This window comes from Chamaea fasciata, unplaced genomic scaffold, assembly GCF_029207755.1.
Source record: "Chamaea fasciata isolate MVZ Bird 193981 ecotype frontalis unplaced genomic scaffold, bChaFas1.0.hap1 SCAF_6, whole genome shotgun sequence".
NCBI lineage: Eukaryota > Metazoa > Chordata > Aves > Passeriformes > Sylviidae > Chamaea > Chamaea fasciata.
Window position 1 is genome coordinate 31,756,787 of NW_027094091.1, and position 23,006 is coordinate 31,779,792.

Consider the following 23,006-nt stretch of genomic DNA (forward strand, 5'->3'; position numbering starts at 1 on the left):
CTTTACTGGCTATAATCAAAAGTATATACAGTCTCTGCCAAAGTATAGCCTGCTATTTTATAGTGAATTAAAAGTCATTGACCAGTGAAGGCACGAAACCTGTATTTCTAATTGAAAAAGTCTTTATCCAGAATGCATTTGCTTTAAATTGATTTTGACTTGTTGGCACCTTCCACAGAGGCAAAAGAATTGCTGGAAATTTGTGCTGACAGTCATTCATAAATTTAAATGTCTTGTTTTCATCATCAATAGCATTGATGCCACAAGGCTAGGTCAGGACTTGAGTTTAACAACTGTTCTTTGTCACAACCGGATTTCCACTTTTGCATATGACATGCAGTCCTCTTTTGAGATGAGAGGATGACCCATGGGATGTTATGGATATAAGGCAAAAGGCAAAGTTACCTTTCATAGCTCCATAATAATACTATTATCAATTATGTAGCGTAGTATCTTCTTCAGATAGTAGTTCAATTTGCTTTATTCTAGCTGTGTTCTGAAATGCTGGTTTTGCTTGTTCCAGTAAAGACATTCTAAAATATTTTCTGCTGATAAGTATGCTGCAGCTTGATGTAAATTGTGTGGCTCTAGTTATTTTCTTTGCACTTCTCTTTGTCCCTTGTAGGTTTATCTAGATCAGGCTCATTCCAGGTTTGTCTCCTCCAATGGTGTTGATGGCTGTACTAGTTTTACCTTGAGAATAACTTACTAAACTGTAGAGATATTTTTCAAGACATTTATATTGTATTAACCTGTTTGCACACTTGATCTGCGCTAGTTTGCGTTGCTGTGATTTTGAAGTGATTTGCATCTTCTCTTAACAAACAAAAGCAGAATTTTCTAATGTGGGCAACCTCACAGTTAGAGCTGCCTGGGGACAGTTCTTGCCTATACTGGCTAGCATGCTGATAGTGCAAGCTTACTAATTCCCAGATGAATGTTGAAATTCATGAAGTGTTTGGATTTTGCATTTTGAATACTGTTCTTAAATTTCTCAAAGACAGTAGCAATATTTACTTGCTTAAATTCCAAAATAAAATCAGTTGAGATACTGCAAGAAAGATTTATTTTCATTTTGAAGTAAGAAAATGCTCTTCGCTCTTTGAGGTTTTTTCACTGTCAGGCTGCCAGGCTGTCTCAGACATCTCTTGCAAAGAGATTGCTAATGGGGAAGTGTTTGCTGAGGAAATATTACTGCCTGCCTGGGGTTTTTTTGTTTGGTTGGTTGCTTGTTGTTTTTTTGTTGGTTTTTTTTTTTTTTTCTTTCTACTTTGGATGCTTGTTTTGCCTGTGTGGGACTTTTAGGAGTAAGAGTGAAGGATGTCTTCTGAAGGCGCTATGATATTGGAGGAGTGTGGGGAATTGCACAAGTAAGGTTTTTTTGTCTGTCTCAGCTCCAAAACTAACCTAACCTGGTACTGCCTTTCCTGTAACATAGCTAATGCAAAACTCTTACTCAGCAGCTGCCAGAAGACCTGTTGCAGGACTTTAGAAAGCAAAGGCTTAGAAATAGGTCAACAGCAAAGCTCCAGTGGAACTGTAATAAATATAGCTGGCTCTGGCTAAGAGTGAACTTTTCCTGTTATCTTGCAGTTGTGCATGTCAAGTTGCTGTGTATTTTTAAGCACACATTCTTTTGTCTTGAAACCTTATGATGGTTTCATTGTTCTTTGCTTACTGTTTTAAATTTCCATGCCCCAGTATTTTTTCTTTGGTTTTATGTGCTCACTCATTTCTCTTCATCCATTAAATTTACTTTGCATCATTCCCTTTGAGTTTTCTCTACATCCAGTCTGATGTAGAATTGCTTTAGGAGTTAAGTGTCCACAAAATCACTAAAGGAAGTACACTTTGTGTCTCTGAGTCAGGCTTCCCCGTGTCAGTTTTCTGTCTGAAACATTGTTTCTATTCTGAGATAGATACTTTAGATTAACTTAGGAGCAAAGTTTGAATCTTTTTTTATGTGCAAACATCTGAATTATTATTATTATTCTAAACATCTAAATTATTATATGCAAACATCTAATTTATATTTTAATTCTTTGTTGTAGTTTATGTTTAGTATTGGGTTCCTGAAGCTGTGTTTTCTAATCTGCTTGTTTATGTCACTTTTTCCTATTTTAAAGCTTTTTTACAGTTGGATAAAAAAGAACAAAAACTAACCATCGATCAGCCATCTGGAGGAATAAGGAAAAATTACTCTTTCACAAATGAAGAAGTAAGACAGATTGATCGGGAAAACCAGCGGTTGCTAAAAGAACTGTCCCGACAGTCGGCAAGGCCAAGGAGAAGCAGCACCTTGAAGACGTCTGTACCGATGCCTAGATTGTACCACAGTGCCCTCAACAGGCAAAAAGAGCAGCAAAGAATTGAAAGAGAAAACCTGGTAAGTTTTGAGTGTGGATGTGGATCAGTAAATTGAGAACGACTATCTCTTGTCAGATGAGCTGTTGCTAAATACTTAGAAAATAGATGAGGCAGCACATGGACCTTTACTGCGATAAGTCTTCAATAAATTTCCATTACTGTGGTGTTGGCATAATTGTTCATATGGATGAGTTTCTTGGACTTTTGGGAGAGAGGTAGGAATAAGGATGGGGTTTTTTTCAGATAGAAGTAGATTTTAATTTACATGCATTTTTTCTACTTTGGTAACATTTAAGAGGAACAACTGTTACTGTTAACACTCAAAACACTGGACAGCAGTCTGACTCTCTTCATTCTGCTTCATGCATCATGACTACTAGTCTCTCAAAAACAGGCTTGCATAAAATAAAACAATCAATATGACAGCATCAAACCCATTATGTTTGAAATACAGAGGATACAAAGTCAATGTCCATTTTGGTTTTTGACTCAAAGCTATCTCTGTCTTGGAATATTTGTAGCCCTCTGCCACTATGTAATGGCAATTACAATAGCTTGCTTTACTGGAAAAGAAAAATTCAGACTCATTTGTAGCGATATTGCCAGAGTTCTCAAATAATAGAAGGAAAACTGGTTTGAATAAGATACTTCTAGTAACTGAATTGTAACACATACATGTATTGACATTTTTGTATCTCCTATGTATTTATCAGTGTGTTTGAAAAAAAGACGTACAATTATAGTTCAAATAATTGGAAAATGTATACTGGAAGTAATTTATTACTTTTTACCTTCTGTGTAAGTATAGGTTGCAATTTCCTTTTCTTTACAGATTCAACATGGAGAAAATCTGATTGCCTTATATGGGAAAATTTGTTAGGCTGTCATTCTTCCAGCTTTCAGACATCTGGATTGTTAAAACTTTGCAAATTAGGAAACTTTCTCCCCAGCTCCACTAGACTGCAGTTCACATCACACTTGAAAGTCTGAAAGAATTTAGCTCAAGATTTTTTTATAGATGTGATACTTGTCATTGGCTGGGGAAGAAATATTTTTAGGCTTTGGTGTGTTTAGCTAGGAGGGTGTTGATGGTGTTTATTTCAAATATTGAAAACAGGTCTTGCTCTATCACATGAACCTTGTTAATAAGACTGTATTCTTAAGTGATGGGGAGGAAGTGCTATGCCACAGTGCCTCAGGATGTAAGAGTTATATGCTGTACTGCATAACAATTGATGATGACAGTAAATGAATGTATAGGGTATTTTAAAATACACTTCTGTTTATTCAAAGCCATAACCTCTTTCTCTTATGATATATTGCAGTGTTTGTTCAAGACTGTCTTGCCTTTGCAACTTTTGGATCAAAAATGCAGCAGACCTAAACACATAGAGTCATTTCACATAGTGCTGCTTTAGTACACATTAGAGATGAATGGTGGTTGCGTGAAGTCCAAGAAATAGTGTTGTTCTTTTCCTGACTCATTTATAGTTTAGTTGTTGTCATCAGCAATGTGGGTGGACATGTTTGATATGAGAATTAACGTTAGGACATCAGGCTAGTTTAGACTATAAAAGCACTTGGTTTGTTCCTTTCCCCAAACTCAGGATGATATATTCTGTTCTTCTGTTTGGATGAGTGTTTCATCAGTGCAGCTCTTCTGTTTTGTTTAACTTTGCTATAATTTTTTAGCAATTTTGTTAATGTATTTATTCTGTTTGAAGTGTATGTACACCTAGAGCATCACAGTTTTAATATACTGATTTTTCTAGCACTGCCTTTTGAGATTACAGGTGTGACATACTTTTCTCTGAGACTGTAACTGAAAGAGCAACCCTACCCTGCTCACTGATGATTTTTTTTTTTCTTTATATTGATAAAAGTATATGCTTTATGAACCTGTTTCCTTCTGGTCAGCAGCTTTCCTCACCTTCATAAATTTAAAGATGTGGAATTCTGTGGAACTTTCTTATCAACTTTTCTTCTTCCTTCTTGGGAATCTTTTTTTTAATATAAGGCCTGAGGGAACTGCATGCAGGATATGGTGCTTGATACACCTTTGTGAAATATTTGTTGGAGAAGAATGCAGAGTTGTGTAAATAATTCAAGAATAGGAACCTACAACAGTAGTCTCTGCAGGAGATTAAAGAGTTTTTATGCAGAGATTTTGTTTTGCTGCTGTTGGCACAGCTTTTATAATTTCTTGTCGTATGGTTAACAACTTGTTTATAGAAAATGTTCATTTGTTCCACCAGTACATTCTTGGGGTAATGTCTGTACTTCCTGTTATCAGAAAGTTTGATTTCTTTTGCAGGCATTTAGTGTCAGAGATGATGCCTGAAAGTAAGTAAAATTTTAAGAAATTAGAGAGGAATCTGACCAATTTCATGCACCCTGCCTTTGTGAAAGGCTGCCAGGAGATGCAGGAAAATATGTCGTTCCCACAGACTGTTAGAAAGAGCAATGATGGAATAAAAAGATACATTGCTCTGGTGAACACTAGTTTTAAAGTAGTGATTAGAAATTTATGGAAAAAGCACAGTTAGCAAAACAGATGACTAATAAAATTAATGCCAGAATTTTGTACTTGCTGCTTTTGACTATGCACTCATAAATGGAACCGACTTTTGTTTGCTTTTCAGAGCTACCAAGATCAGAGTGTGTCTCTTGCCAGTAGAGGATGCTGTTGATTCAGAAAACATTCTACTCTTGTGCTTGAAAATAATTTCAAACCCCTCTTCCTCAGTGGAAAGGAACCTGTGTGTGACTGATGTGTTACTTTGTTCCCATGTCTGCATATATGTGTGTCTATCTGTATTGATAGAGTAATCATTTTCACCAGTGTGAATAAGATACCGAACTTCATAGACTATATGCCATTGAAACCTTTAATATTTTTTTGTGTAATACCTGGCATTTACTTGACTATATGCCATTGAAACCTTTAATATTTTTTTGTGTAATACCTGGCATTTACTTACACAGGTAAGTGTTTGGGGTCTTTGAAATACTGATTTGCAGTCATCACGTCATTCTTCAGTCATTTCATCAGAACTCAGAAGAAATTCATATCTGTGTTGTTTCCTACTGTTTTTTCCTACTGTTTCCTACTGTTTACTGTTTTTTCATCATTTTTATTAGTTCTGACTAGGATTTAGGTGTTAGATGAGCTCAGTGAGCTAAGCTGCTATGTTCAGTCAAGTTCCTAGGGAACAGTGACCTTTTGAGTTCACACTGGAATTTCATTGGAATATCTTAGCAGCTCTGGTCAGGGCAGTTCTCAAACCTTAGCTCAGGAGGGATAAGGGTGTTCTTTTTTTGTGGATATTTAGTCTTTCCTTGCATTCTTGCACATTCTTCCTACACCTCACGCTGTTGTGGCTCACTGCACATAAGACTCCACGTTCTTCATTCCCTCACCTCTTATTCCCACACAATGTACCCTAAGCCCTAATAGATCCAGCTCTGATCCCAATTCCAGTATCCTGACCCTTCCGCACTTTTTTTTTTTTTAAAATCACTTGTTGTGTTTCTCTGCAAGGGCTTTCTCTTTTCACTTACTTGATTTCTGTGTCCTCTGTGCTGCAGATTCATTATTGCTTCTGGCCACCACTTGCTGCAGTCAGTGGCCTCTACCAGCACAAGGATTCTTCCGGGAGACTTTCCCTTCTCTTGCAGTCAGAGCTGGCTTTGTCCTGCTGGAAATCCTGAATCTCCTTTAGAAATGCATTTATTGTACTGCCATAAATGAATGTGTATTCATTTGTCTCTATTTGATTTAATGGTGCAGATATGCTGTCATAGTTGGGTGAGGAGTAAAGGACAAGGGGGGGATGGTACTTTTGGCCATCCCCCTACCTGGCTGACACCATGTATGAAGAATATTCCTTTGATCCTGTGCTGCATCCTGGCTGCCCTGCCAGCTGTGTCGTGCTGCAACAAGGGAAATAATTTCTTGGCATTGAGAGAAGTAGGAGGAAGGCCACTGCTTCATCGGGGGTGCACTTAAGCACACTGTACTTTCCTCCCTAGAATTATTCCATGCTGCTTTTTCTCTGCCTTCCCTTTGTCCTGTCCCCAAGGACTAGCCCCAGAGTTAGAGAACATCAGCAGGCCTTGGATACTGCATGCTTAGGTGGTTGTGGAAAGAATACAAAGTTTGTTCAGTCTCACTGATCTCAGTCTGGAGGAGAAAGCTGTACAGAATGCAGTTGTGAAAGACAATATAGTCTTATGTGTGATCTTAGGAGCTCAGAAATACTCCTATTGCATTGCTGACTCCTTAGAAACTCAAGAACACAGAGTTTTATATGACAGTTTCACTTACTGAGTTTAAAGATGGTGTATGTCAAGACAAAATGTTGGTAGCTCCTGAGACTAAAAAATGCAGTGCCAAAAGGTTTCCATGACTTTGTCATAACGGGAAGCTGTCAGGATGTGGGATTGGCACACAGATGTGCATGGCTAAAATATTCTAGAGTGCAGTACAAATATAGTAGAGGATAATTCTGTGATAATCGTATTTAGGCTATAGGCTCTTTGTGGTCAGATTTTTATGGTCTTCAGATTCCGTACCCAGACTTGAGATTACCATAGCACTGCTATGGTAATTATAATAAAGACTGGCTAATTGGCATGTTCAAGGAAAGTTTTGAACACTTTGCAAACTGCTTAGTTTTGTGGGATTTTCTCTTCTGTACACTTAGCCTACTTTCCTTGTGGTGTTGCCAGCCACACATAAACTTGATAGCTGTTCAGTTAAAAAGACTTTACATTGAGGAAATTAACTCTTCTAAGAGTTTTCTGAATATTAGTTTGTCAGGTTAGAGCTAGTTAATGCACCTGGAAATTAAAGAAACTGACAAATACTTATATTGATAAGAACAGAAAGCTGTCCTTGAATGCAGTTATCTATTTCCCCCTAGACTCTGCAAAGGGACAGTGTGATCACTAACATCAGTGACATTAGAGGAGGTGTAATATAAATAAATTTGAACAGCTGTCAAGGCACACTAGTCAGCTGATTAGGATTCACAGGAGGTGAAACTGAAGCCTTCATACTTTTAAGAAGCTAAGTAAACCAAGAAAAAGTAAAATTTTTAACCTTCTCTCTGAACTCGGTTTAAGAGTGCTACATTTTCAGTATTTTTTTCCTTTCTTTTTCAACATAGCTGGAGAAGAGTCTGTACTAATTATGCTTGGGGGTGTTTTTCTAACAGAGAGCTTTAGAATTACCTTCAGTGCTCTCCTGATGTATCCAAAATTGAATTTGCAGATTTTTTTTTTTTGACCCACTGTATAACAGCAGTTTTTTGATTGTATTGGGTTTCTTTGTTGTCAAATTGTCAGCATTTCTGCCATTGACAATATATATTTTAGTATCTTTATAGATACTAATCCAGATGCCTGGATTTGTAAAGGATTATCCTATTCCTAGAAGGTAATCATGCAGGAACACCTTCTGTGACTTTTCTTTTTTGAATATTCTATTTCTACTGTAAACTCAGTATTAAAGTAAAAGAAGATGGGGGAAATATAATCCAGGGAAGTCTTTTGCCAAGATGAGAGGTCATCAATGATACCCTACTATCTATATATGTTCTGAGCTTGAATCGAGACCTCTGAGCACCTACAATGTGATTTAGAGCAATTAATAACATTCCTGCCATTAGTGTCTGTTCCTCTTTTTTTTTTATTCCTTAAAATTTGATTTGAAATATATATTTGGTTCTAAACACCTGAGTTATGTTCTGTAATCTGATTCTTTGATTGTTGAGATCAAAGCGAAATTTCTGTTTACTTCAGTGATGCAGGATTAAGGTTCCAGAGATTTAGTACTTCAGAAGAACAAGGAAAATGTCAGTTTTCTTCAGTTAATTTTTCAGAACATAAAGAATTAGTGGATACATATATATGACTGAAAAACATTTGCTCAAGGTACTTGTATTACTGTAGTTCCTCAGTTAAGGACCTCAAGACTGTAGGGTTGGTAATGAAACTGTAAGAATCAGATTAGTTCCAGGTTACAGATTTAGTAGGTCAGGACCGCCATTTCACTGTGTCGATGTGTTCATTTCTGCATGCAGCAGGCTGTTTTCCAAAATGGCAAAATTCACAACTGAAAATAGCATGGAAATTAACATGCCCTTGGTGCAATCCACAGAAGGCGGCAAGGGAACCACATGAGTTGTTTTCTCATTCTCTAGAAAAGCTTTCCTTTAGACACTGCTGCACCACAGAATCTGTATCTGCTTTTTTTGTAGCTCTTTTTTTTCCCCCCTTCATTAATGGTGTATTGATACTTTTCAAAATATAGGCATAAAAACAAAAGCAGACAATTTTATTTAAACTAGAATGAAGTGGGTGTAGGTATGTATAAAAGGCCAGTATGTTCACAATCAAGCTTGAAATTACTGCAGTGTTAAGGTATGCAAATTCTATGGGGCTGTTACAATTGAGTGCAGACTGGAAACATGCTCATCTCTCACAGGAAAGTCACTTCTACAATTTACCTGACCTATTTGTGATGGAACTGAATGTATTGAGAGCTTCTATTTTTAATACTGAAGGTAAAATAAGTGGTCTCTGCAAGTCTATAAACATAAAGTTGTATGAGGAGATGTGGATGAAGTTGTGAGAAAAATGTCAGCTATAACATTTAGAGCCAAGTCTACCATTTCATGTTCTGTTACAGGCTTTAGTGAAGAGCTATTTCTAGCTGAAGTCCTTCCTTTGACTTTTGCTTACTTCGGTATTCCTGCTTGACGATGAAGTGGCTGGCACTTGATGCAAGCACTTGTGACATGTTACATATGAGCCAAAGTGACTTGTCCTTTCTCTCTTGTGCACTCTGTGCAGGTTTCCAGTGCCCATGCATAAACTACCAAGAGTTTGTAGAGTCCTGTTATAGTTAGACAATGACAACTGACAACCTGTGAATACTATACTATTTCCTAAGTCACTTCTTGTAAATTTTTTTATTCTTACTAAAAAAAATCAGTACATGATTAAGTGTGCAGTTTAATGGTGATACAGTTTCTGGACCATACAAGTATATATCTCAACAATGCATCTTATAAAGACAGTTATCTTTAGTACTTTGGAGACTTACTGTAAGCACAGTTTGCATTCTCTTGTTGATAGGATGCATGTCAGAACCCAGACCAGCAAAGGTTGTCTGATTGCCTAATGTTTGCAAGCCATCAAATGAATTGAAAATAGTTAGAAGAGGAAATAAATAGATCTGTGCGAGGCAACCACTAAAGTGCAACATACAAAAAATGTGAAGTTGTTAATTTGAAGTTGCATATAGCTGGGTATTTCCCAATTTTTCCTCCTATGAGATCCTTTTTTTAGATTATTGAAATGTCTTAACACCAAGAAATTCTGTTTCAAGTAGAAATAATTACACAGAATAGGAAACTGTATCTTTAAAATACCGTGTAAGTAGTTATTCCAGTATATCACTTGCCACAATTTCCAGGACTAATTTCAACAGGAGGAAATTATGTCTGTATCAATAATTTCAAAAAGAATCTCTTAAAATTAGATTATGGACAAAATGAAGTCTCACAGGTGTTTGTGCTTTCCTTTTGAAATTAGTTTCACAGAATTGGGGTCAGTAATACTCTCTGGGCTCCGTATAGGGCAATATAAAATGGTCTGTGTGCAAAGCAAAGATTTTAAAAAACGCCTGAACTTCATTCTACTGGAAATTCAGAAGAGAGGACTAACCAAAGGTAGGATTAGAATAGCGGAACCCATTTCTTCACTGCCTTTGGTGATAATCACCAAACAGACATATTGTTTCAAATCACCATAAAGGACATAGAACTATGAGGTACTAAGGATGTACTCAAATGTAGAACTGATGATGTGCAAGAGATAGTTACAATTTGTGTCATAACACTGAGAAAAGGACTGAATAGCAGAGTTGCCTATGCTGGTCACCTGTGGAGGAGTTCCTGTTCCGTGCTGCTAAATATTTTGGGGCTTTTTGCAGCTGAAATAAAAATCAGTTTGTGACTGTTTGTTTTGCAGCATCTTGTTCATTCTTCATCTTTCTTGATGACATTTTTCTTCAATATTAAGGCTTTCCTGAAAAAACTGGAAGCAGTGAAACCAACAGCTGGTATGAGGCGTTCTGAACAACTGAGGGACTATCACCGCCACATGAGCTACGTGAGTTCTTCACCTTCTGTAAGAAGGGCTAAATCTCCTTTCAGCCAGCTTAGTCCTCCAAGTAAGTACTTTGAAGTTGCAGAATATTGCATTTCTTTGCATATGTTTGTTTTTTTATAATTCAGAATTGTGTAGCCTTACTGTTAAGAATAGCAAAAACGTTCTTTGTCACGTTTAGATTGGTCATTTATCAAATGGAAGTCATCAAACTGATTTTTCTAGTCACCAAAAGTGATTACTAAATGCACTGTTTTGTTGCCGTCCTAAATTTCTAATAAATGATCTTGTTAATCGTCTTTTCCAAGAAGAAAAAAATCCCTGTGGTAAAGTGTTTCTCATTTTGCCAGTACCCTTTATTGAAAGGACCCAACCAAAAACCCCAAAATAATGTCAATGAATGTTCAAATTCTCATTCAGAAAATTTAGATCTACTGATAGTAGCCTTTTTTTTTTCTCAGAAACTCAGTATGTAAGATTTGGAAGAAGACAATGTGTCTCTTTAGAACTACATTTGTTGGGTTAAAGAACCAAAGGCTTGAATTTTTTTCCTGATTATTTGTAAAGGACTCTTAATCAACTCTTTTGGGGTTGTATTCAATTTACTGTGATTTGATTTGGTTTATTTGGTTTATTCTGAGAGCTAGGGTAATGAGTGTTGCAGTACTAACATAGCATGAAGCTTTCTGTTGTGCTGAACATAAGCATTCTCCCTTTGTGTGTTTGTGTATTAACAGGAGTAACTTCAAGAGCATCCACTGTACAAAGTACACTGAGCCAGAGGAATGAAAAGCCCACGTCTGATTCAGCCAGTGGGGCATTACAGAGACCTAAATCCACTAATGTTCATGCTGCTTGGTTATAAGTGTGTTCCTTGCCTCACATACTGAGATGATACTCAAATTTCTATTTTTAGTGCTTTTGTAAATTCTATGTGCAAAAATATTTTCTGCATTGTTCAGTGATTAAAATGCATTGCATTTAGAGTAATTGCTTATAAAATGGTCTTAAAGGATATGAAACACTTCTGTCAGTGTTTTCCATGACAGGAAGAACTTATGAAAGAGAAGGAGGTATTTAAATGGACAAATAAAATAGAAATTTAACTATTATTTTAGTCTCAGATCATACGTGGAATTTGTATCCATAACCTGGACGGACATAATTGCTGCACTGCAGGTGCAAAATGTAAATAATTTTTAAAAATATTAATAATACTTTAAAATAATACATTAAACTTATAAGCAGATGCTTAATTTCTGGATTGTTCTGGCTTTATGTAACAGCCTTCTGAATTTTGTAAGTCACGTTCTTGTGACTGAAACAATCTTTAACAGCAGTGTGAAGAGGTGAAAAGCAGATTGTGTATTCCTCCATGGTGAGCTATAATACTGAGGTGCAGAAGAAGATGATGTTTTGCCACTGTTAAACATTCAGCACCTGGAGTGTGTCTTGTATGCAAGGCTGCATGTCTTCCAGATCAAAAAGATTTTGGAAGTTGTACTCGATTTTGGAACACATACTGGGATCTTTGTGCAGGAAAGTAGCATCTGATAGTATCTGAACAACAATAAAGACTGAAGTAAACAGCAGTTTCAGATTTAGTGTAAACAAAAGTAAGTACTGGTTACTTCTCAAACTAGAGAATACTGTTAAGTAAGGGAAATAGTTCATGGCCCTGCTTTGCAGATATGTGCTCTTCTTAGTGGGAATATGTAAACTTGAGCTGCAGGAAACATCTTGAATGTTGATTTTGGGTCACTACTAACCAGGATTTAGAAAAAAAAAAAAAAAAGACAGTAGGAAACAAAGTCTTGTTACTTTTCTTGACCTATTTTTAAATGTCATGTTCATATCTAATATTTGTAGTAATGTCAGACAAGCTCCAATAGCAACATCCATTTACAAAGAGAAGTAAAATTAAATGGTATTGGTAATCACAATAGTTGGTGGTATGGTTTATTTCTGTACAGAAAGGCAAACTTTCAGTGAGCTTGTTTTGTAGGACTGTAGCCTTTTAAAGAGCACGAATTGTGATGCCACTATCTGTGGATATTGCTGAAACTTTGCTTGCTTCCCCAGCTTTTTCCCAGCGAAGGAAATAGCTGTATTATGGATAAAGAAAAAACCTGTATTTGGTAATGCTGGGTCTTTGACATGAAAAGTGTATTACTCTTTGCTAGCGCTTGCATGAGGGCTTAGGCTTTCAGGTATTCTGCATTGTAACACACTTTTTACTTGGTCCTTGTGATAGTTTGGCAGATCTTCACTTGGTGACTCGCAGGTCAAATTTAGCTGTTTTACAATACTTGGAACTTTTAACTTTAAGCAGCATTGTGGCAAACAGATTTGTATTGCAGTTATTATTCATGGTTAGGAACTGTTAATGATTTCTTTGTATAGTGCTGCTGTATTTATTTCTATTATTGTGCTAATTAAAATTATTCTCTATTTAAAGATTTTTGTCCTTGAATGTGACTATCAGAGTAGCAGTTTAAATACTTCTGAATATTCATAATTTTTTTCTGTGAAGAAACTCACACAATGGATTACTTTTAAATGCTTCATCTTATTTAACTTTGGTATGAAAGAGTGTCAATTTTGTATGTCATTTGTAAATCATAAGAAATAAAATATTTAACATTACTTGTCATTGCAGTGGCTTTTTACAGATTTTTAAAAATTTGTATTAAGGTGCAAAGAAGGTTGAATAGCTTGGTGCATAGAAAAACCTAGAAAAAATGCAGGTTTTCCAATGTTCCAAGTGTTTAGATATAAGGGAATAATGGTTTTGTCACTGGCTTTAGTTTGCTTGTGACCAGCAAAGCTACAAAAGTAGCATCAATTGACTGTGACAATTGATTGTTCAAGTAGCAATTTCAAATCATCTGCAAAATCTAATCTCCAACCTCTCAGAGCTGATGGCTGCATTATAGTCACACTTTCAGCAAGTGTTACGCTGAGTGCCACAGACTCAGGGCTGAGCTGCTTTCAGAGGAATGGTTAATTCATTGACAGTTTTGAACTCCAACCACAGGTGTCTTTAGGGAGAGCATTGCCTGCAATCTCCCACACTGTGTGCATTGGCTTTTAAGCAGAAATGAGCCATTTACCTGTTTTCCATATGCTTTATTTCATGTACTTTCTCTTAGCCCAAGTGGCAATTTCCTGCATTGACACTCCTTGCTTTCCTTTTTAATAGTCCTTAGTCTATTTTGCCTTCTTCTCGAGAATGTAACTTCTATCATTTACACTTATTTTAAGTTTCTTTGCCTCCTCTTAATTATCTAATTCAGATATACCTTTCCCCCTGCCCCGGGCTTCGTACCTCTGCCTGTAACAGTGTCTTTGTAGCCAACTTAGATCTTCCCTAGCACATCCAAATGCCACTCGCAGCCTCATCGATGAGCTAAATAAGAATGGAGAGCTGGATTGTGTGAGCAAGCTTCTCATAAGGAACCATTAGGGAAGTGCAGAGGAAGGAGGGAAAGAAGAGAAGGAGCAGAAACTGGCAGAGTTTTTAAGGAAAATAAATACACTTTGAAAGCCAGTAGAAATATCTTCATAAACTTATGGTTTGATAGATTGCAACCGTGGTTATTTACTATAGGAAAGAAAACAGACCAGGTATCTAGAAAAGCAAGTATTTAAGACAGCAATCATGAAAAAGGGAGATGAAACAATGAGGCCAGGTTTTGTCCTGGGACAAAAAAACCCCAAAAAACCCCAACAACAACTAAAAAAACCTAACCAAAACAAAAAAAAAAACCCAGGGAAAAAACCCTGTATTTGGTTAATTTTAAACCATAATTTTTTGCGCTAGTGTTTCCCAAATGCTTCTTTCTGTCAAGCAGATGTATGTTGCTTCTAGACACTGGTTAGTGGCTGTTATCTGCCTCCAGGGAGAACAGAGCTGCTGGTCTGAATCTGTGGCTGACAACCAGAGTCTCTCATGCCAAGTGCCAGTGAGCAAAGACTTACCTGCATCTGACAAATGTTTCAAATATAGGAAAAGGATAACTGGAAGCCATACATACGAAGTAGTAGAAGATGAAGGTGAGATAAAAGTTTATTTTATTTATTACTTGCTTAGTCTTACCCCTTTACCCAGGCTGCCCAAAGAAGTTGTGGACATCCCAACCATGGAAGCATCGAAGGCCAAGAACTGAGTCTAGCAGACAGTGTCCCTGCCCATGGCAGGGGGTTGGATCTAGATGGACTCTAAGGTCTCCTCCAACACAAACTATGCTCTGATTCTAAGGTTTTTTGTCCTAGGTGGATACAAAGCAAATGCTTGTCTATATGTAGTCTGATTGAACAGCTGCAATGGCCACACCTCACTTTCCTTCCCCAATCAGACAGCCTGCTCTTCCATGCATTCACAACCCTGCAGCATCTAAAGTCTAAAAAGTGTATTGAGCATGTTCTGATCTCACTAGTAATTAATAGTGCAATGTGTTCATAATGGTTCAATGTGTAGTTATTTTAATAACTCTTGAGCATTCAATTCTAGGATATTTTTTCAAGTAAAGTAAGTAGTAATGACTTCACTATTCAATGAGGAGATGCTTCAAAGTTAAGGGTAATATGAACATATTATACAAGCAGCTATGACTAGGTGGAAGCTTATCTCTGAGATCTCTGGCTGCAGTACTCTTAAACTGAATCCACTTGGTTTTGCAGTTGTAGAATTATCAATAACCTCAATAACTTCACCTACCTAAAGCTCTGTTGAAAAACTTTTCAAGAGACAGCCATTAACAGTGTCCTGATTAGCACATCACCTTGGAAGACATGCTTTTAATGTGTTCAGTGTACTGAAAACAACAGGAAAAAGTTCATTAATATATTAATTTATTTCATTTCAGTTTTAGTTCAATTGAACATCAGAGCAGACAACTTTTTCCTTTGTGACAATACAGGGAATTTTTGAAACACTATATTTCCATATTTTACAAAGTATGTCTGAAAAATCAGATGATGGTTTCAAGTATATTACTGTATAGTTTGTGAGGGAAGAGGCTGCAGTTAGGAACTCAGCCTGGTGCTTTAGTATAGTTTATTATTTCAGACATACTGTTCACTTAATATTATATTAAAAATAGAGCTGTAGAAGAAAACATGATTTTAATTCATGTTATGTCATCACAGTATTGGGTAGCTAGAGACATTACTTAGGGTAATAAATATTTATTACACTAAGTAAGAATTCACAGTATTAGATTTTAGACTAGGTATAAACCACTCATGTTTTGTCTCTAGACAAAATCTATTACCTGCAATTTGAAGTATAATATATACACAGGTTCCAATAAAAATGGTGGAGGGATTCTCATAGAAAATGTAACTGTGATGTTGTGGACAGTTTTTAAATTAATGCATCCTTATCTCTGCCAGATATGTTAATCAAATTTTATTCTGTTTCCCTAGGAAATATCTTGTTGTCCATTACATCACAAGTTCATATTTTTAAAAAAGTTGATTGAGAACAATTGAACTACTGCATTATGATGTTAAGTTTTAGACATACTTCTTGATTTCATCATAAAGTACTAATACAAAAGCTCCGCCCATGCCTCTCAACACATTCGACCAGGCACCTTTGAAGAACGCTTTGGATCCTTCATCTTTAGCTATCTTCCTCCAGCAATCAATTGTGCCCTTATACATAATATCAGCTGTGGAAACAAACATAAAGGTTAGAAGGCTTGAAGTTATACAGCAAGTATGTTTCAACTGTTGTATCTTTAAAACAAGGAATAAGCCAAGTACGGCTGAGGATTTAAAATTTAGTAATCGATTAAGGAAAATTAATTCTCCATAGGAAATCAAGTAATTTCTCGGTCCTTTAGATCAACATGTGTTCCCTGTAGGTTTTTTAAGGACTCCAATGAGAAGGTTATCAATTTTCCATAAGTGAAAAAAACCCACCCAGTATCTCCTATCTTATCTTGATGAAGAGAAACTCTCTGCAGCCAGAACACTGCAGGAGCACTTATTCTTACCTCCCTTTCGGCCAGACTGCATCATCATCCTACGTCGCACAGTATCAAAAGGATAAGAAACCAGCCCTGCCACTGCAGTGACACTCTGGGCAATCATCCAGCTCACTACGATGTGCACATTCTTTGGATCAGGCAACATACCTGTCATCAAGAACAAATGAACAGAATCAGTACAGAGGGAAGGAAAGGACTGTGGAAGGAATAATCACCCAGCAACCCCGGAGTTAATCCAAACCCAAGGTGTCTTAGAGCAGCAAGCAGGGAGAGGCAGGAATGCATGTCAGAAACACCTGTGCACATTTCTAGCACTCCATTCAACTGGTGCTGAGCCAAGCCCTGCTTGTCCTTGTATTCCCAAGTGCCCTAGAGTGCCTTTACTGAATGGATCTTCCCTTGCAGGCACTCCTCCATGCACTTCTTACCCTTGGCCGTGTCGTATACCCCAAAATAGGCTGCTCTGTAGATGATGATGCCCTGGACAGACACGCTAAATCCTTGGTACAGGCCCTTCAAGCCATCAGATTTAAAGATCTTGACAATGCAGTCGCCCAGGCCTGAGAACTCCCTCTCAGTGGCTCCTTTGCCCACATCAGCCGCCAGCCGGGTCCTGGCGAAATCCAGCGGGTAGACGAAGCAGAGGGAGGTGGCTCCCGCGGCACCCCCGGACGCAAGGTTCCCTGCGAAGTAGCGCCAGAACTGCTTGTGCCTGTCCACTCCGCCCAGGAAGATCTGCTTGTACTTGTCCTTGAAGGCGAAGTTAAGGGCCTGGGTGGGGAAGTACCGGATGACATTGGCCAGGTTGCCTCTCCAGAAGGAGGCGATGCCCTGCTCCTTGGGGATGCGGACTATGCAGTCCACGATGCCCTTGTACTGCTTATCGGCTGTGATCTGTTTGCTGGCATGCTGGACCTGCAGGGGGAAGAAGGAGGAGGACGGCACGGTGAGAGAAGGGCGCCGCAGGGGTGACCCCACTCGCTGAAGGGCATGGACAGGGCCAGCCCTGCTCCCGTCACCCCGAGGCGGTGCTGAATGTCCCGGGCAGCTCCCGCGTAACCGGAGCCGGCCGAGCTCCTTCCCATATTTAGTCACGCCGGGCAGCGCCCGCCGCGCCGGCACCACCTGTGCCGCGACACCGCCGCCCCCCGTCGCCCCCTCACCTGCAGCAGCAACTTCACTCTCTCGATGGGGGCGACAGCCGTCTTGGAGACGGCGGCGGCGATGCCGCCGGCCAGAAAGTCCTTGACGAAGCTGAGCGCTTGGTCACCCATGCCGCGAGCCGGTCCGACAGCCCCGCCCGGAGAGAGGCAACGAGCGGACACTTCCCCACCCCGCCGGACAAATGTCCCCGCGCCCCGCGCCGCCCCGCTTATAGCCCGCGGCCTCTCGCGATAGGAGGAGGCGCCCCCCCGGGCCGCGGGCATTGGCTGCTCCCCGCCGGGCCCGCCCCGCCATGTTCCGCCGAGCGGCGGCCGCGAGGGACGCGGGGCCCGGGACGTTTAAAGGGCAAATTAAAGTTATCTGGTGCCTGCTGGGAAACGCGGTGTCAGAGCATGTGCCCGCTGTATTTATAGCTCCCGGGAGGCACCGGAGGGAACATGGGGAGCTGGCAGGAGCGCTTCAGGCCGTGTTAACCGTTCCGTGCGGGCGAGAGGCAGCGGCTGAGGGCTGAAAGCCTGCCCGGAGCGGTCTGAGAGTGCGACCAGCCAGCTGAGAGTGCTTTGAGCCTTGCCCTCAGCTGCGTGGATTCACGCAGAGAGGGACGACATGGGTGTCGTGCCTAACAGCAAAGCTCCTCAGGGATGCCCTGCCAGCCTGGAAGGTGGTGCTGCGCGCATAGACATCGGTGACCAGGCCTGGACTGGACCTCTCTTGAGTTCAGGCCAGAGAGCTGCTTCATGCTGTACGCACTGTGCGGAACTTGCAGGCATCGAGGTCTTTAAATACCCCAGCATGCTCCGGGACTCGGCTTCCCGAGGAGGAGACAGCATGCCTTTGTGCATTGTACCCTCATTTCACCCCTGCAAGGTCAGACCCTCGCAAGACCCACAGGCAATCCGCTCCTCGGAGAGAGAGAGGGAGGGAAGGGAGGACACCGTGGGAAGCACATGCCCAAGCATGCTGAAGTTGCTTGGCTCGCACCAAGTGAGAAAGAAGAGTAAAGGCTGTAGTGAAACTCTGTCTTCATGCAGTGTCTGGTTCTTAGGAAAATGTTTGTGTCTCAAATGAATATTAAATGGCTCCCCCATTAGTTTTTCATCTGTTCTTTCTGGCTGACCCCCATAAGAGAACAGGAGCTTATGATTCATAGTTGGGTGACTTAATTGTGTGGACTAGTTATGTTAATGGCAATTCAGCAAGGTATAGATGCATACCAAGGAATTTGCCCTAAAGAGCTATTGAGACAGAAAAATGTTCTACCAAGGAACTTGTAAGGGTCTCTTTTGATTTGGTAATATGGTATCAGTAATGAAAATATAATTTAATGTGTATGCTAAATCTTGGCTGTCTCACAACGAGACATTCTTGACAGGGCAGTGCATCTCTTCTCACCAATGTGTTTGTTAGCATGAGTCAATGGGATGGTACATTTGATCCCCTGTCTCTCTTGCCCTCTGCTGCTCTTAGGTCTGTTGATGTCTCTTCTCATGAGCCTCAAGTGTGAGAAGTGGATGTCAGCTGTGATTTCCAGAAGCACCCTTTGTACCTTGGCCTCCTGAGAAGATGGAGCCTTTCCCCAGCTTCTAAGAAAGGGGAAGAGAGCGCCCCCCCCAAAGAGATATTCCCCCAAGCAAGGACCAAAAGCAGGTGCATAGGGGATCCCTAGAATTAGACTGAGTTGAAGGCAGCTTTGTTTAACATTTGTGGCTGCCTGCTACCTTTGACCTTTCCTTTTTTTCCCTTGTATTTCACTCACCAGGTCTGGTGTCTCCTCTTTTCACAGGAAAGCAAACACCCCTTTAACATCTCGAGGCTTCTGCTGCTGTTTCACACAGACCCCTGGGACAGTGATGCTCACAGCTGCTGCCTGACTACACAGACTGCTGAGGTCTCCTTAGGGTGTGCACTCAGGTGTCAGCCCTGCTGGCTGGTGTATGGTGAGTGGGAGACAGGAGAGTGGCAGTGAGATGCTGCTGGGGAGGAAAGGCAGTGGAGGGCCTGAAGTAAGATTGGAGTGAGGGTCTAGCCTGAAAGGATTGTTTGCCAGCCCCTTCCACACCATCTTTGATTTAGATTGGTGGGCGGTTTTCATTTTTGGGGGGGGTAATTTAAATTGTTGGGGGTTTTAAAATGGCATTTTAATAAAGTCTTTATCACAAGAATTCTGGTTAGTTTTTGAAGTTATTGCTGGGTATCATCATCACATCCACAGGCATTGTTTGATCTGATGTTTCTGTAGCACTAGTATTGTTTACCCGTAACTTCCAATATTTAAAGAAATGACTGCATAGCAAGTGAGTTGCCTCTTTTTCTGCTTCTGATCTACTCTGAGCCCAGATATCTATTTCCAGGAGAAACTGTGCTTCCAGTTTTAACAAAAGCAGGGCTGGATCAGGACATATGTTGGCTACTTTGAGAGTTATTCTTCATTTGTTTGATTTTTGCTCCAAATGCCTGATTTGGATCTTTCCTATGTATGATGATGAGGGGCAGTTTGCTACTTAGTGCAGAAGTTAAAACATATCCTGTAAGGAATTTACTGCAAAATCCACCAGTACCCTGAGCATTAGCATTTCCAGCACTAGCTAGAAATGTCATTAATAAAAGCTAAAGAACCTTTGGCTTTTCAGACAGTTAGTTGGTATTTATTATTCAATATTCTGATACTTCCCTAGAGAAATGGTTAAAACAGTTCTGAAAATGCAATCTCTCTGAATTATTGAAAGCAGTCTTTCAAGCTTCATCCTCCTTAGATCTTTGCAGCTTTGGATGGATTATTTTCCTTTCTAGGCTGAGTTTGTGGGTGCTCTGCACTGCTGACATAGCATAAAGTCACTGCATTTTGTTCTTACAATTCTGACTAAAAATAACCTAGATCTACATTTTTGAGAGAGATTAGTGACTGACTGCATTGTGCTTTGGTATGTGAATAGCCAGCTTGAAACACTACAGGAGATCAACTTTTCCAAAGTAGTGCATACCCTTGTTTACTTACATATCCAAGACACTGGAAACCGTAGCACTGAGGCTAGGCCAGACACAAAATAAAAAAGCTTTTCATCAAAAGTCAGCGGTCCAAGCCTGATGGCAGACACAAGGGGGAGCACAAGGAATCAGTCAGAACATCCTGACTCCCAGCCTAGACAGTAGTGAGTGGACAGTGTATTGGGAAGATGCCAAGAAGAAATATGTTGTTTTTTTGCAGAAACAATTTGTGGGGTTGTAGTAAGTTCTCATTTTGAAGACTGATGTATATTTGAAGTCAGGAAGAGGAGAGTTAGAGAGCCAGAATGGAGCTAATTGAGGATAAGAGTTGAAGAGGAATAATGAGGTTGGTGATGACAAAGATGATCAAGAAGGACAAAGTAAATGTGGGCTTTGAGTTTGTTTTAGGCAGGTATTAGCAAGGGTTATTTTAGGTGGGTGTTGGTGTTACCCATCTTAGGAACCTGCATTGGGCTGGAGAGAGGGAAAATTGAACAGTAAGTGTAAGCAGCACATTGAGAAGAGAGGTGTTAGTGCTGGAAATAGCAGTAAGAGAAAACATAAGGTGTGTTTGTTTATTAGAGCATGTCTGTAATGTGAGGATGAGGAGTTGGAGGAGGGTCAATATTTGGGAAGAAAACTGAGGAAGTGGATAAAAATTAATATGAAATGGATCAGGAGTTCTGTTGTAACAGGACAAGCATGGGACATAGAAGTAGGAGGGAAAAAACACGCAACCTGTGACACAAGGAATAAACTTGTAGGAAGTGAGCATATTAATATTTCCTTTGGCAAGGATTTGTGCAGAAAATGTTCAAGAAGAGAGCACTTGGAAAGTGCAGGTCTTCATTTAACTTGGAAAAGTAGGAAGAAAAATTTTAAGGATGGCACAACTGGAAGGGGAGACAATTAAATGGTTGTGGATGAAGTAAACCTGATCATGGATCAGCTAGGAATTTGAAGCTGAAGGCAGACTGATTTATGTGCTTGGCAATCACACTTCATAATTTATGAGATAGGAGTGGAGAGTAAGAAATAGAGCAAGTCTACAATCAATTTGTGCTAGAAAAGAAAGATAAAGAAGGAGGAAGTGGGCTGAGATTAGATGGGATATTCTCAATCTGATGAGATGAAAATAATGGAAAGAGCAAGTGAGAGGATATGCGGAAGGATGTGGCAGGCAAGGGAAAAGATCAGAGAGGAAGGATGGGATAACAGAGATCAGAGGGAAAGCAATTCTTGCTGCAGACCATGTCAAAAGAATGGCTCTTTCAGGGAGCAGAACACTGGGTGAGAGGTGCAGGGGAGATGAGTGGGCCAAGGCAAGGAGACATACAGATGATTGCTACGGGGTGCCACCAAGGACATCAGCATGAAGCTTGGAAGCTTCCTGAGGATGAGTGTAAGAAACTGTGAAGAGGGGAAGAAAGTCAGTTGAAATCACAGAAGGCTGATCAGGAGGAGTTTCAGAGGGGAAAAGAGCTGAGATATTGCTCAAAAGCAAACAAAATTTGGTGGGGATGGTGAGGGTAGCCTCAGTGTGAGAGTAAGGGGTGGGATGGGATGGAGAGAATGGAGGTCTCTGTAAGAGACTGAATCTGCAGAGAGTGAGGCAAGGAGATCCAGGATGTGTGGACACTGGGATTTAATAGGCCTGTGGGAAGTATTTAAAGTGTATCTCCTAGCTGCAGCAAGTGAAGAGAAGAAAGGGGAGTGAACCAGGCAGAAGGATAGAACAGGAATACAGGAAGGGCCAGCTGAGCAATGGTGAAGTCTTGAGAGTGGGGACAGAGAAGTGTAGGTGTGGAAAATCGCACCAACGAGGAAGAGTAAGGGGTAGGGCTCATTGCCTCAGGTGGATTGTTTAAGAAACAAGAAGCAGCAGCTGAAGGTATAAAAAGGGAGAGAGGAAACCAGTCTAGGTGGGGAGGGAAAACTAGAGGAGTACAGAAATAAGTTGCAGCAAGAGAGCACGTGAGAGATGTGAGGAAATTGCCCACAAGCGAGGTTAACCAAGCTAGACAGAGTCTCTCTGGTCTGCAGTAACTGGTTTCCCCTTGTGCATGTGTGTGGCCAGGCATGTTATACTTTTGACATTCCCTGTTGACTGAACTAATAATGAAAATGTATGTGTTAATTGAATGCCTTCTACCACATTAAAAATTGCCCCGGTGAAGACAACTAACCTAAGGTTAATATGTTTTTTCAATTTTCAATGCTTCATTGACTTCACTAGTGGCCACTCTGAGGTACTGGAGAAGGCAAAGCTCACTGGGAAAGAGTGGGGTGTGAGGAAGCAGGGAGAAGGAAAAC

At 40.0% G+C, this 23,006-nt stretch overlaps 2 protein-coding genes and 1 long non-coding RNA gene across 4 annotated transcripts in view; 2 read left to right on the plus strand and 1 right to left on the minus strand.

Annotated features, from left to right (window-relative positions):
• CFAP97 (cilia and flagella associated protein 97) overlaps positions 1-13,179 on the plus strand; it is a 31,076-nt gene extending 17,897 nt beyond the window's left edge. For both annotated transcript variants that reach the window (XM_066185888.1, XM_066185890.1), the window contains exons 4-6: positions 2,127-2,386; positions 10,459-10,609; positions 11,283-13,179. In XM_066185888.1, the coding sequence (XP_066041985.1) occupies positions 2,127-2,386; positions 10,459-10,609; positions 11,283-11,410 (539 nt within the window). In that variant the 3' untranslated portion in view covers positions 11,411-13,179. The remainder of the gene's footprint in view (positions 1-2,126; positions 2,387-10,458; positions 10,610-11,282) is intronic.
• Positions 13,180-15,382: 2,203 nt separating this feature from the next.
• SLC25A4 (solute carrier family 25 member 4) lies at positions 15,383-17,881 on the minus strand. Its single transcript, XM_066185891.1, has 4 exons — positions 17,708-17,881; positions 16,973-17,459; positions 16,551-16,691; positions 15,383-16,223 (listed from the first exon to the last, which is right to left on the minus strand). Exons 1-4 carry the CDS (start codon positions 17,816-17,818, stop codon positions 16,066-16,068), a joined length of 897 nt encoding a protein of 298 aa, XP_066041988.1. The 5' UTR covers positions 17,819-17,881; the 3' UTR covers positions 15,383-16,065.
• Positions 17,882-18,084: 203 nt separating this feature from the next.
• LOC136291137 (uncharacterized) lies at positions 18,085-19,822 on the plus strand. The gene is made up of 3 exons (XR_010721432.1): positions 18,085-18,575; positions 19,176-19,355; positions 19,492-19,822. It is a non-coding gene; the product is annotated as an uncharacterized lncRNA (long non-coding RNA).
• Positions 19,823-23,006: the final 3,184 nt, after the last annotated feature.